The sequence below is a fragment of the Oryzias melastigma genome, linkage group LG8 (assembly GCF_002922805.2).
Source record: "Oryzias melastigma strain HK-1 linkage group LG8, ASM292280v2, whole genome shotgun sequence".
Taxonomy (NCBI): Eukaryota; Metazoa; Chordata; class Actinopteri; order Beloniformes; family Adrianichthyidae; genus Oryzias; species Oryzias melastigma.
The window spans coordinates 8,055,813-8,069,338 of NC_050519.1; the positions used below are offsets into that span (position 1 = coordinate 8,055,813).

Genomic DNA, 13,526 nt, shown 5'->3' on the forward strand with positions numbered 1-13,526 from the left:
TCAGGCTCGACCTTCTCACCGGGGGCTGTTTCTCTCTGACCTGAACTACAGAGTGTTATTAGCAAATCTTCAGTGTGAAACACTTCAGTCTTTGCTATTCATTCAGTAGAACAGCTGAAAAACAATGACAAACATAGCATGTTTAAACTTGATCGAAGTTTTAACCAGATGACCTAAAAATCTAATTTCTTTTGACAAAACAGTTTCTCTATGTTAATGAACTTTCCAGTTTTAAGTATGGGTTACTTAAATTGAGAGTTCGGTTGATGTTCTTTTTGTTTTAATCAGCCAATATAGGTCACTTAACACTTTCCATTTATCTAACAGTGTTACCAGTGTAATGGGCACTACCAAATAAAGCTTCTTTTTTAAACTATTGAAACTAGTGTGTGAACTGTTTTTATTTACATTCAGCAAGAAGTTCCCACAGATTTGGAAGGCAATTTCTGGGGGAGTTTTTGGCTTTGTAGTGAGTCCGGCCTCAGGCCAGCACCTGCTGCAGGTCTTCCACCTCCAGCTTCCACATCCGTCTGTGAAGGACGGCCAGCTCAGAAAGGTCGGCCATCTTCACTGCACGGAGGATCGGCTCTGGGGAGACGGTCTGGATGAGACCCATCACCATGACGTATTTCCCTGACGAGAACAGAAGTGGAAATCTTTTTTTTTTTGGTAGGTTAAGTCACTTCAGTTAACTTCCATTTCTTCAGTTCAGATGTCTGCAACCTTTAATATGAAAATAAGTTTATTATTTAACAAATTCTACTTAACCTTTAAAAAAATACACTTTATTTAGATTTATGTAGCCAAAGGTTTATGAAATTTAGATTTCTATCAATAAAACCTTATTTTTGTAGGTCTTGATAATAATAAAACACCCCATGTCAAAAAAGGTAAATAAATCTGCTGCAGCAGGATTAAGTTAAAAATCCAAGAAAACATGAAAAATATTACATTTGCTATTACAAAGACTTATGTTTATGTGGCCAATAATTTATGAAATGTAGATTTAAAATATTTGCTGTAAACTATAACTTGTAATTTTAACGAATAACAACTTTAAACTTCACTTTTGACAGGAGCAAAAAATCATTTCAAAATAAAATACACCCATGGCAAGTCAAACATGACATGTGCATCATCCATCATCCTTTACAAGACGCTGAAGTTGGCTTCCGATTCGCGAGAGCGTTCCACTTTATTTTTCGAACTCAGACCACCTAAAAACAGGTCCTGTTCGAAAACTACTGTACGTAAACAGATCAAACCAGGATTAAATGATGCTTTAGACAGTAAAGAATAAATTAAGCATAGTTTCTGATTTGTGAAATCTTTTGCTGATTTGTGAAAATGTGAAATAGGAGGATTTTATCACATTTTTTGCACACTGACCAGTTAAAAACTGGTCCTGTTCGAAAACTACTGCACCTAGACAGTTCAAACCAGGATTAAATTATGCTTTAGATAGTAAAGAATAAATTAAGCATAGTTTCTTATTTGTGAAAGCTTTTGCTGATTTGTGAAAATTTGAAATACGATCATTTTTAAACGCATTTTTTTCCCCTTGACCACATAAAAACAGGTCCTGTTCAAAAACTACAGGACTTAGACAGCTCAACCTGGATTAAATTATGCTTTAAATGGTAAAGAATCAATTATATTTAGTCTCTGATTTGTGAAAGCTTTTATTGATTCGTGAAAATTTGAAATTGAATTTTTTTTGCACTGGATGTATTTACATTTATTTTATGTTTTTTAAATCACAATAGTCAGTCCTTTTCTTTTTGGTGAGACAAATTTTTGGCAGAGGACTAGAATGCACAAAATGGGATGCAACAGTTATTTTAAACAACAAATATTTATTATTAAAAACACAAAGGGCTGCAGATCAGGAATACCAGAAAGACATTATGCCAGAATTAATGTTACCAACATTTGGACACATATTATGACACTTCTGACTAGGCACAGGTCCAACGGATCAAGGATATTCGGAACAATGGAAGTAAAAGTTAAAACAGAAAAAAACACAACACAAAAGCAGATGCTTTAAAATTTATCAGTAATCAAAACAAGGAAAAACTTATCTAAAAACCAAAACCCTAACTATAACAGCCCATAGCCATTTTTGTCTCTATACAAAAATGTTACTTATATATTATTAATTTTAATCCATGAACTATTATATCCTTATCAAACTAAATTTATTTTCTGGAACATGAATTAATGACCTATTTGTGAGTCAGTTGCTTGCCCTGACCATAACTATGTGCCCAACCTGACAGCCGGTTGCAAGCTTCTTCTGTGAGCTGAATTTGGAAATTGGAATGTCGCCTCGTCCTTCCTTCTTGGATTCCTGTAGTCCAGGTTTGAGCTGTCTAGGTACAGTAGTTTTTGAACAGGACCTGTTCTTATGTGGTCAGACTGCAAAAAATGCGATAAAAATCATTACATTTCACATTTTCACAAATCAGTAAAAGCTTTCACAAATCAGAAACTGTGTTTGATGTCATCTTTACTATCTAAAGCATAATTTAATCCTGGTTTGAACTGTCGATGCAGTAGTTTTCGAACAGGACCTGTTCTTAGGTGATCAAGGGGAAAAAAATGCAATAAAAACATCCTATTTCACATTTTCACAAATCAGTAAAAGCTTTCACAAATCAGAAACTGTGATTGATGTCATCTTTACTATCTAAAGCATCATTTAATCCTGGTTTGAACTGTTTACGTACAGTAGTTTTCGAACAGGGCCTGTTTTTAGGTGGTCTGAGTTCGAAAAATAAAGTGGAACGCTCTCGCGAATCGGAAGCCAACTTCAGCGTCGTGGATAGTTTCAAAGTTTATCCTAATTTAGGAGGAGAAACAAAATAAGACTCTAATAAGACTTTCAATTAAAAATGTACCTTTAACCAAGCACGGTTTGCCCTGAGGAACACCGTCGACCCCCTGCACCGTAAAGGTTCCCGTCTCATCCATCAGCAACACGCTGTTCGTCTCCCGCTGGACCTCCACCACGGTCCCCTGCATCCACACCAGCGACACCCGCAAACAGCCGTTTCTACCCGCCCTGATAAGGCAGCCCTCCGCGCCGTGTGCCTCGCCTCGAATCCCCGCCGCCCGCAGCTGACCGGACAGCACTTTAACGGGCGGAGGACGAGTCTTCTCAGCCGCCATTCTCTTTCGTCGGAATAGTTTTTAGCTCACATTTGTTTGTTTTTTTTCTGATTACCCGCCAAAAAAGCGATAACCGGAAGTTGTTTTGGATACTCCCCGGAAGTACAACGTCAGGCACTATCATCAGAATAAAAGCTTCGGTTTGTCGTGTAAAAAAGTATAACGTTTTGATGAGTGGTTTTACTGCTTTTACAAAAGCATACCAACTACAAACACTATTCGTAACATTCAAGAGTTCCCAACCTTCAACACTGAAATAGTAATTAGGTTCGAATTTTCACTGAACATAATCCAGTGGGAGCCACAAAGTGTTCTTTAGAAAAATAACACACTGATTTGTATTTATGTTATCATTACTATTGTGATAAATATAAGTGACCTTTTATTTTGGGGCAAACGTAAACTTAACAAAGAGTAAATAGCCTATTTTTAAAAATATTAAAATGCTTTAACAGAGGTATGCTTGAAATTATTTCAAAATAAAAGTCACTGTGTAACATAGGATCATCTGAATTCAGCAAACATAGTAGGCTAGTACTATAGTTGAAAAAAATATACAGTTTACTTTATCTAAGCTAAATACTTGTAAATTGAACTTGAACAAATTCCTTTGCTCTAACCGTATTTTTTAACCATAAGGTGCACTAAAATCCTTACATTTAAAAAAAAATCAAATTTATAATCTGTCTTGAGTATCAAAACTGTCAAAATGTTTTGGTCCGTCTTTGTTAAACTACAAAGCTGAACCTCTTGATGGATTGTTGGAACATTGTGGCTACCGTAGTGAAGAGAGTGATACATTTCTCTATTTTTTGCTTTAAGATAATTTTGTTAATTTAAAAACATTTTATTTTTCTTTAACCAGAGGACCATAATTGAGGTAGTAAAAGAGCCCTGTGTGGCTCCAGAGCCAGAGTCATTAATAGTTTGAAAATAGAAAGTGGGTCTAAAAAAAATGCATACACATAATATTCCTCTTTTTTGGAGATTTTATTAAGCATAGGATTATTTTTTAAGAATAATTAATGTTTAGTAAAAAGATTGTTTTAAAAAGAAGAAAAAACGAAATGTGTTAAGTAAAAAATAAACAAAAATTCATAGCTTTTCTTCAAAGGAACTAGTAATTTCTCGATATAAAAGGCCTAAATCCTGTAGACAAATGAGAGCAAAGAAAACAAAGACTCAATTGTGTAATTTTATTAAATAATTTTTTTATTTCTTTAAGAATAACTGAAGAAAAGTGTTAGCAATTTCTGTACATTTTTTTTGTTAAAATCGTTTTCCCTTGAATTTGCTGAAAACCACGAATGATCAACAGGGCTTAGAAATATTATGCTGCCATGTAGTGCACTTTTAGCCTAAAAACAATATGATTAGTCCACAGGCAACTGTCAATTTCCTTCAAATAAACTCAGAGCAGATCCTTAAGTCTCGCTGACTTCCCATTTCATTTTTCATTGGCGCTTCCTCTAAGTCCCAGTTCTTCATTGTCAAAAGAGAGGCACATTAGAAATACTGCCATTTTCCAAGGACTGTGTCTTTGATTGCATCGACAAACTGTGCAGGCACCCAGTAGACCCAATACTGAGAAGCTTCTGTAGGACCCAACTGAAAAGCCTGAAAGAATGGAAAAACACTGATGAGAACACTCTTATTTATAAAACTAACATGTCATAGATCCAAAGTTCTGCATCAACTATTCAGCTGAATATTAAACAAAAAAAAAAGCGTTGTTGGGAGAAACAAACAAAACTCAGACAAAGAAGCTTTTGTTTACCGTCCTACCGAGTCTGATCTTTCTGTGATTCATCCCAATGAAATTATGTGTCTGACCGATAAGCCTCTTATTAGCACACACATGATCACTATATAAGAGGTTCTGTGCCTTCAGTGGGATAACCTGTGGACAGTCAAACTGAGAGCAACCATTCCCAACTTACAGCTTTAGATGAATAAATAAAAATGAACAGATGTAGCATATAAATGAGGATGAATAGGTCGCTTAAATTGAGGCTGTGACTCAGCTGGAACAAACGTAATGGAGTGAAAATGATTTCAAACTGATTTTACTACACAGTCTACAGGAGTCGTAACAAAACGACAACAAGTCGAGTATTCCAAAATTGAAAAAGATCTACAAACTTCACTTCCTGAAATAATTCTCTAAAAGTTGAAGAAATGGTAAAGTATGACTTGTTGTTGAGAGCTTCCAGAAAGAAGAAAGGAAAAAAAAAAGCCACAAACGCGACAACCCTTTGTCCTTTGAACAGAGCAAAAGTTGGACCGAAGAGCCTTTTTTTGCAAACAAAAGACAAACTTACCATCTACAATTAAGAGGTTATCAATCAAAGAAATGAGGAAAGAAAAAAAACTGTCCCCTTATTCTCTGAGGGGGGACTTATGTTAAGAAAACTAAGCTTAAAATTGCATTTCTGAGTATTTCTTTTTCAATTTATTCCTTCAAAACTGTACAACTGTAATGCTCATCATTGTTGTTCCACTTGTAATGTTCACTGGGGGTACTGAGGGGCTGTAAACTAGTGGGAGAATGTGTGAACAAGAGGATGATGGGAAATGTATGCCAAATTTACCCAGGTCCTTCTATGGTGTGTCTCCCTAGTCAGGAGAGTCTCACAACCGTCAGTTAGCTTACATCAGGGAGAGGCATCTCCAGGCCTCGAGGGCCGCACATCTGCATGTTTTCAAACTGGTATATTCTAATTGGCTGGACACACCTGAACCAGGTAATCAGTCATGAGCCTGGAGTTGTCTACATCATCTATGTTGCATCTATGCTCTGAACTCTAGATCCGTCTCTCTGGCTTTTTGTCGTGAAATTGACAGATCTCCTTGCATCACAAACATTCCAACTGATTAATGACTGTTGTGTTTTTTTTCTGTCAATACACTGAAACAACAGTGGTCCCACCCACAACTCAGAGACAAATATTGAATAACCTTATCCTGAAAACAACAATTATTTTATTTTTTTCCCTCTAAAAACGACATAATCATCATTAAAAGACCACTGGGAATGATTTAAAAATAGATCAAAAGACGACTTGAGTGGATCTTTACTGATCTAATTCCATCTATTCCTCTTAGATATTTTTTTCTAAAGATAACTAAACGAATGATTAGTTCAGTTTTTAATAACAAGCCTCACAGTCTGTGTTGCTGGTTTTTAAACTTTAGTTCATTAAACAGAAGCACACGCAGCAGCCAGTTACCATCATGTGATAGTCCTCGTGGCCTTCGATGGGTTCAGACACAACGTTTTTAATGGAGCCCATCGGGACTTTCTCCGTTCTCTCTGTGGATAAAGAAAAACAAGAAGTTTGGAACCATCAGCATCTCTGCCTCACACTAAATGAGTCTGAAGCCACTTTCTCACCTTTTGTTCCAATCCATAATTGATCCTGCTCCAGTTTGAATGTGAGTCTAACTTTTCCTCCAGACTTATTAAACATTCCAGATAAAGGCACTGTTGGTAATCGTTCCTGTTGTTAGGATGGAGAGGCGGTTATTGTTAGGATTAAACTTTTTTTTTTTTTAATATTACACCACAAAGTGAGCTCCTACCTTTGTTCCTTTAATAGCTGGCATGATGTCTTCTGGTTTTCCTTTGTCCAATACTTTCCTGTGTTGCTAAAATCACAGTGCAGGATTAAAAATAGCTAAAATATGATGACATGATGTGAGAAAAAACTATTAGAGATCTAACCTTTTGCCTGCATAAAGGCTCTTTCTTGTTTTCTTCAGCTTTAACTTCCTGCTGAACAACCTCTTTTGGCGTGTTAACAGCTAAAACATCATTTATTGTTGATCCTACCACCATTATTTTTGCCCCACTTGTTATCTTAATTTCCCGTAACGTTTTGTCCTCTGGAAGTAAGCCTTTGTACATCACTTTCTGCATTGTTGGCGGAAGACCTAGACACACAGAAAACTGTAATTTCCTTCTCAGAATGTGTGAATCAACCACTGGAAGGCATGTTTGAGTGTTTTACCTGTGAGTGAGTGGATTCTTTCTTTTAGCTTGGCTCCTGTGCTGTCGACAGGTATTTTCAGATCGTACTTATTTTTGTTCCAGATAATCTTCAAGTCAACGGTTTCCTGCTCGTCGTCTGCGTCGTCCCCATTGCTGAGAGGACAGTCCTGAGTTGAGTTTCCTGTGTCTATGCTTGATGAGTTCTCATCAGTCTTCTCAACATCGTCACCAAGGAGTTCAGCTTCTTTTGGCTGTGGCTCAGTTTCCATGGTTACTTCTGCACTTCCTGGAAAATCAATATTATATCCTAAATAGCCCTTTCTCATAATACATTCATCTCAGACATAATATACAGACACAAAACTGTGATTTAAAAACAATTGATATACCCATTGGCTGTATATGAGAATTGGACTGAGTGAGAAAATAACTTATTCCAGCTCCATTGAAGTAAAGTCAATTTAGTCACAATTTTTAGTGATATAGACGTCGCCATGTTGGAGCCAGATGACGTCAGTTGGCCACTCACCAATGAGAAGTGAGCTCCTCTACCACTTGAAAGCAGGCTACAAAAAATTCTGTCCAACGTTTTGAATGTTCAATATGAGACTACGTACTTTTTTGAGGCATCTGATTGGCCAATTTGTAACTTGAATAACTTATACTACAGAAAAAAAAAAAAAGATTAAAAATAAGATTCGAACAAGAACATGCTTTAAAAAAAGCAAGAATGGTCATTCTGACAAATTTAACTGAGTATCTATTTAAATCTATGGGATTTTGGCTTCTTGAAGTGAGTGGATACTTCCTGTTTGGAATGCCAAGTGGGAGGAGTCACTCAGTCCAGCTCTCATGTACAGGCAATGGAAATAACTATTAAATTAACATTCTTTAAATGTAGCTTGAATTAGAAATCAGTAAAATAAAAATAAAAAGTGAAAATATTGATTTATAGTATATATTATTTCCTTTCTTTTAAGAAAAAAAAAAGGTTTTTGTTTGTGTAAGTTGTCTTGGTTTGTGAAAAAAAATTTGATACAAAAATGTATTGATTGGAAAACTTAAGAAAGGTAAAATAAAAATAAATCCAAACATTATACAGACACATATTTGCAGGAAAGGGCTAAAAGTATTTTTAAAAGTCGGGAAAGCAGGACAGAATTAAAAATTAATGTATTTTTAAGCTGCTTCGGAGTGAACGTCAAAGTGCGGGGACTTGGCTAACATCTACTTTCGCTTTTTCTTCTCGCCGACTTTTCTTTCTAGCACTTTCCACGACTCGTTCAGCAAACCACCCAATAGACTCTTCTTATTTGCGTGCCTGGTGGCGCGATTTTAAGGCACGCAGTAGCGGCATGAACGTAAATTGTCTCAATAACGACGTGGCTTCTCTAGAAAAACGCCGCATTTAAGCCTCCGCGGTTACAAAACTGCTTGTGGGAACGTGAAATACTGTGCTGGTATTTCGGTAACATTCCTAATGTAGCGTTCACCAGCAGCCTCTTTTACCTTTTAAACTTACCGGCCCTAACTAAACCATTGATACTCACGCTGATAACAAGGTCAATACTCGCGAAACTGTTGCTAAATCCAACTAATGTTAGCAATTCATAACGTTAGCCTGCTGCATCACTGGACAACATTTTAAGAAGAGAATTTGAGAAGGAACTAAACCCAACACGACGGCTTTTAGACTCCTTACGACGCTAAACGTGTTTCTAAAAACGGGTTAAAGTCCAGCCGATGATAATCATTCAACAGTTTACAATATTAAGGAAAGACTTCAACATTTTCTAAAAACCTACCATCCTGGGTCGCCATGATGATTGTGTACAATCTGCTGTAGGTTGTGTCAAAGAGAGTAGAGGAAACAAGAGGACTCTCCCACGGAGAAAAGGTTGTACACAAATGTACAAAGGAGCAAAGGCTTAGAATTTTCAAATAATAGCTTTTGTCTTTTTTGCTTTTTATCAAAGAGCAGCACTTAATGGTTTAGCACAGTCGAATCATGAATAGCTGCGCATGCGCCTCCAAGAATAATGTCTCTCCAAAAGTTTCTTTGGGGAAAAAAAATAAAACAGCTTATAATACATGTCCAACTAACTAAATTGTGAAAAACTGTAATATAAAATCAGTAGCTAGAATATAGGAAATAAAGGGATAAATATTATTAAGAAATCTTATTTTAATCTGATCAAGATAGGTTTCGTAGCAAACCCGGAAGTAAGTTGCAGTTAGCATCCTAATTTGACACTCTCTTTGTCTCATTGCAGACATTGCAGCAAAAGCCACAAGGCTTCTAACGATATATTTTAAAGGTACATAACTTGTCGTTTTTTCACTTTTTAAATTTTAAATCCATAATATTAAAATAATTAAATAAAATCCACATTTTTTAAATTGTTTTCCCTGTCAAAATTAAGTGAATACGTGTTGTTTTTGCAAACAATGGCTTCCCATAATTAATTAATTACATTCTTTTTTAATTCGATTTAAATTAGTTTTAGTTTTTGACTGTCGGAATATGTCATCTTATAATTGAAATATACTTTTATGGCACCTAACAAAAAACAAATTACACAATAGTAAAACTGGAGTTTACATGTTCACCTCTGGACGGCAGCAAAGATGTGTCAAAATTTTGATAAAGAAGAAGAAGCGGCAGCGGGGGTTAAAAAATAAACAACTTCTGACGGTCAGTGACGACATCCATGACAACGAAGCGGAGGGGTAAAAAGGAAAACAAAGAGGGGGGAAAACTGGCTATAATGAAAGTCACAAGTTGTCATGTGTACTTTGTAAATTATGAGAAGGAAGTGTCTTTCTGAATGTACTGCACTGTTACTGTGTCCATCCCATGGTCTCTGCTGCGATAGAAGTTTAGCCAAACTTCACTTCCATGCATTTTCTCCAGTCCGTGTGGAAATATTAAGATTTGCAGCTTAGTAACCAAGAAACTGTTTTTGCAAGAAGCAACCAAATTCAAAACAATGTGTTTGGAGGAATAAGAAGAGAAGATCAGCATGGCAGACAGGAGGACTTACAACGTTGTGATTTTAGGTTTGGGGTTTCTGTTCATTTTCACCGCTTTCACCACCTGTGGAAACGTTGAAGTAAGTTAAACTTTTGTAAAAAGTCACGAAAAACTACAATTTTGTTGTTTTTGTTTTCCTGAGATAACTTTAGGAAAACTCAGAAAAAGCATTCTCTTAAGAACGTAATTTAAATAAAATGATCTAAATATATTATTTCAACTAAAATGTATTGTCTGTTTTGTAAACAGTGAATGTATATTCTATTTTTTGTAAAAAAGTGCAGATGTTGATGGCAGGATAAAGGCCAGCGTCAGGCGAAGCTCGTGTTTCTGATTTTCTCAAATGGTCATTAAATGAGCAGCGGATGAATGACTTTGGAGCATGATCTGATCTAAACTAGATTAATCTTCTTTATTTTAGCAAACTGTAGTGAAAAGTCTTGGAAACTCTACTTTTACTGGGAGTGGGTACCACAGGTAGATGACATTTATTATTATTTATAATAATAAAAATATTTTCTGCAGAAGATATGCTTTTATTTTGTAATTTCTGACTCTCCTTTGCAGTCTTGGCATCATCTATGGAGTGTTTTCCTTCTCCAATCTACTTGCACCAACTGTTGTGAAAGTCATTGGTGCAAAAGTGTGCATGTTTCTGAGTGGTCTTCTATACAGGTAAGCAAGTAGGTGCAAAAAGGTGAGATTTTTTCTGGACTGATGCTGAAATATGTGGTTTATTGTGTGTCTAGTGGTTACATTGCAGTGTTTATCATCCCCTCCACCTGGTCCTTTTACCTGACCTCCGTACTCATTGGCATCGGAGCAGCCTGTAAGTTTTTTTTTTATTTTTATTTTTATTTTAACTCGTATCAAACACAACTCCGTCCAAAAGTGAGATATAAATATAAATTCTACAGGGTTTTGGAGTATTTATATTTTTAATTCCTATTAGTTTTTTTTTTCCTTTTAAAAAACATCAAAAATCCTAATATAATTTCCCTGGAATGAAACATTTATTCATGCCTCACTTCCCCCTCCAACATTAACGTTCAGTGATTGTCTTAGTGCATGCGCGGTCACATCCCGTTTACTAAAATGTGCGTATGATCCCCGGAGCAAGCTGGTGTTTCAACAAAAGCACAAGAAATTGAGGCATGTAAGTACTTTGTTGCCTCAGGCTGCTGAATTTCTGTTTTCAAAAATCAAAGTAATGAGTAATCATGCATACAGGGATTATGGGATATGATGATGGTGATGATGCTATAAACAGGGTGTCTTTAATTAAACCTTAAATGGTTTAGGCACTACTTCTCTATAAGTGATGTGCAGCACTTTGAGATTTGCTCATAAAAAGGAAAAAAAAAAACTTTCCTAGGTGGTTGTATGTTTATGCCTTTTTTACTACACAGTAGTGTATTTAAATGACCATTTCTTAGTTTTCCCTCCACTCTCTCTTGCAGTGTTATGGACCGCTCAAGGAGAATTTCTAGTCGAAAACTCCGAAGCATCAACCATCAACAGGAATACCGGGATGTTCTGGGCTCTCCTCCAGTGCAGGTATGCAGCTTCGTCTGTGTATTTTTAGCATATTGTAGCACTCAATTATAAAAATTAAACACCTGTGATTATTATGAGTGTCCACATCCTATTTTTAACCCTGTCACTTAAAATTGCATCTCAGATGAGGAGGTAAGTAAAGTTTGTAATTTTTATGAATGAATGTTTGAAATTTTAGCATCTCAAACTATGACAGTCTTTTATTGAGCCATAGAGGTGGTATCATTTGAGGGGAGAATTGTAAATGTTTGCAAAAATTGCAAAAATTTAGGCGAAAATGATTTTACCAAAGCGTTTCTATGTCACAAATACAACTCTTTTTCAAAGGGGATTTTTCGTCACAAAAATGTAACCAACAAAAGTTTTATTTTCTATATATATATATATATATATATGTGTCCTCCATCATGAGAAAGATGCCACAAAATGGTTCCAAAATTACTTTTCTTTCTGAATGGATCTTTAAGAAGCAACTTTATAACAAAATGTATCTATAAAGTAGCACAAAACTTGTAGAAATTCAACCAACATGATTAAAAACATATTTTTGAACAATATAAACCCTCAAAGGTATCCAGTGGGCAAAATAAATAAATAATAATTAGAATACTGATATGAATAAAAGTCCACTTTGGTTTGAAAAATACTATTGATCTAACAAATAGAAACTTTTTTTCTTCTGTTTAAATATTGTGTTTGATTATGTGCATTCTGGAGGAAGTGGGCGGAGTCACCAGCAAGGAAATACTAAAAAGCCTAAAGAGACTGAAAAAACTAAGATTATTTTTTTTCTTATTTTGTTTTGGGGAATTTCAAGAAAATATTTTCATATGTTTGACAGGTTTATATTGATTAAAAAGGGAAATTAGTTACACCCTTAGTGTATTTTTTGCAGCTCGTTACTATATTACCTTGCACACATTATTATGTTGTTTACTTGCATAGTTTTTAATCGGTTTTCTTAAATAACCAATTTTTAGCAATGACATTAAAGGGACAAACCTGGTTTCATGTCTGCTTATTAAAGAAGAAATTTAACAGGATAAAATCTACAAACTTGATGATGATGATGATTTAGAAAAGAGGTAATGGAGTCCTTCAAACCTTGTTACTGCTGTGCTTTAAACTGATTTTATACTGAAACCAAATCTCCACCAGAAAAAAAAGACTAAAGTTAATTGAAGTCCATTAAAAACGAGGAGTTTGAACCTCCTGTGAAGTTCTAGCATTCTCCAGTATCATCAGCATTTATTAACTTGTAATGCTGCAGCATGAAAACTCCCTAGAGATAAGGCAACATGTGCTTCGTTAGCTCACATGACTCTGATTCTTGTATTAATTTCACATTAGGAGTTTATAATAGCACACTGTGACTTTGGATTCCAGGCAAGATGCGTTACTATTTATTTATTTATTTATTTTTGGAGGTTGCTGTGCAAAACATTTCACTTTAAGATTACAAGTGAGTAAATAAAAGAGCACAATTCTATAGCAAAACACAATTTGTGCATGTTTGTTCTGAATCAGAGGTTTTGGTGCTTCAAGGTGAAACGAATCGTCTCAGATAATGCAGGATTTCAGAAGGTCCAGCTTGTGTAATGAGCATAAAATGTTATTAATGTCTGTAACTCATGATGCTTGTATTTTTGCAGCATGCTGTTTGGGAATCTGTACATTTATTTGGACTGGAATGGAAAAACTGACATATCAGGTAAGGTCAGATTGATGTTATATCAAAGTCAAATCAAACTGGATTGTAAGAATTTTGGA

At 35.4% G+C, this 13,526-nt stretch overlaps 3 protein-coding genes across 6 annotated transcripts in view; 1 reads left to right on the plus strand and 2 right to left on the minus strand.

The window, feature by feature from the left end:
* Positions 1-383: 383 nt before the first annotated feature.
* Positions 384-3,281, minus strand: rmi2 (RecQ mediated genome instability 2). Its single transcript, XM_024272116.2, has 2 exons — positions 2,904-3,281; positions 384-633 (listed from the first exon to the last, which is right to left on the minus strand). The coding sequence occupies exons 1-2, from the start codon at positions 3,172-3,174 to the stop codon at positions 482-484; spliced, it is 423 nt and encodes a 140-aa protein (XP_024127884.1). The 5' UTR covers positions 3,175-3,281; the 3' UTR covers positions 384-481.
* A 1,084-nt stretch (positions 3,282-4,365) lies between these two features.
* ubfd1 (ubiquitin family domain containing 1) lies at positions 4,366-9,207 on the minus strand. Of its 2 annotated transcripts, none has more exons than XM_024272411.2 (7): positions 8,971-9,207; positions 7,185-7,451; positions 6,899-7,107; positions 6,757-6,822; positions 6,569-6,674; positions 6,405-6,487; positions 4,366-4,791 (listed from the first exon to the last, which is right to left on the minus strand). In XM_024272411.2, exons 1-7 carry the CDS (start codon positions 8,984-8,986, stop codon positions 4,681-4,683), a joined length of 858 nt encoding a protein of 285 aa, XP_024128179.1. In that variant the 5' UTR covers positions 8,987-9,207; the 3' UTR covers positions 4,366-4,680. The 2 variants fall into 2 exon arrangements, with proteins under 2 accessions (XP_024128179.1, XP_024128180.1); XM_024272412.2 differs by lacking the exon at positions 8,971-9,207 and adding an exon at positions 8,716-8,865.
* Positions 9,208-9,832: 625 nt separating this feature from the next.
* LOC112146538 (UNC93-like protein MFSD11) overlaps positions 9,833-13,526 on the plus strand; it is an 8,110-nt gene continuing 4,416 nt past the window's right edge. Inside the window, exons 1-7 of one of the 3 annotated variants that reach the window (XM_024272409.1) lie at positions 9,833-9,895; positions 10,226-10,278; positions 10,621-10,676; positions 10,767-10,874; positions 10,949-11,028; positions 11,660-11,756; positions 13,409-13,467. In XM_024272409.1, coding sequence (XP_024128177.1) covers positions 9,877-9,895; positions 10,226-10,278; positions 10,621-10,676; positions 10,767-10,874; positions 10,949-11,028; positions 11,660-11,756; positions 13,409-13,467 — 472 coding nt within the window. In that variant the 5' untranslated portion in view covers positions 9,833-9,876. Of the gene's footprint in view, positions 10,279-10,620; positions 10,677-10,766; positions 10,875-10,948; positions 11,029-11,659; positions 11,757-13,408; positions 13,468-13,526 lie in introns of all 3 variants that reach the window. The other 2 variants (XM_024272410.2, XM_024272408.1) reach the window with 2 other exon arrangements.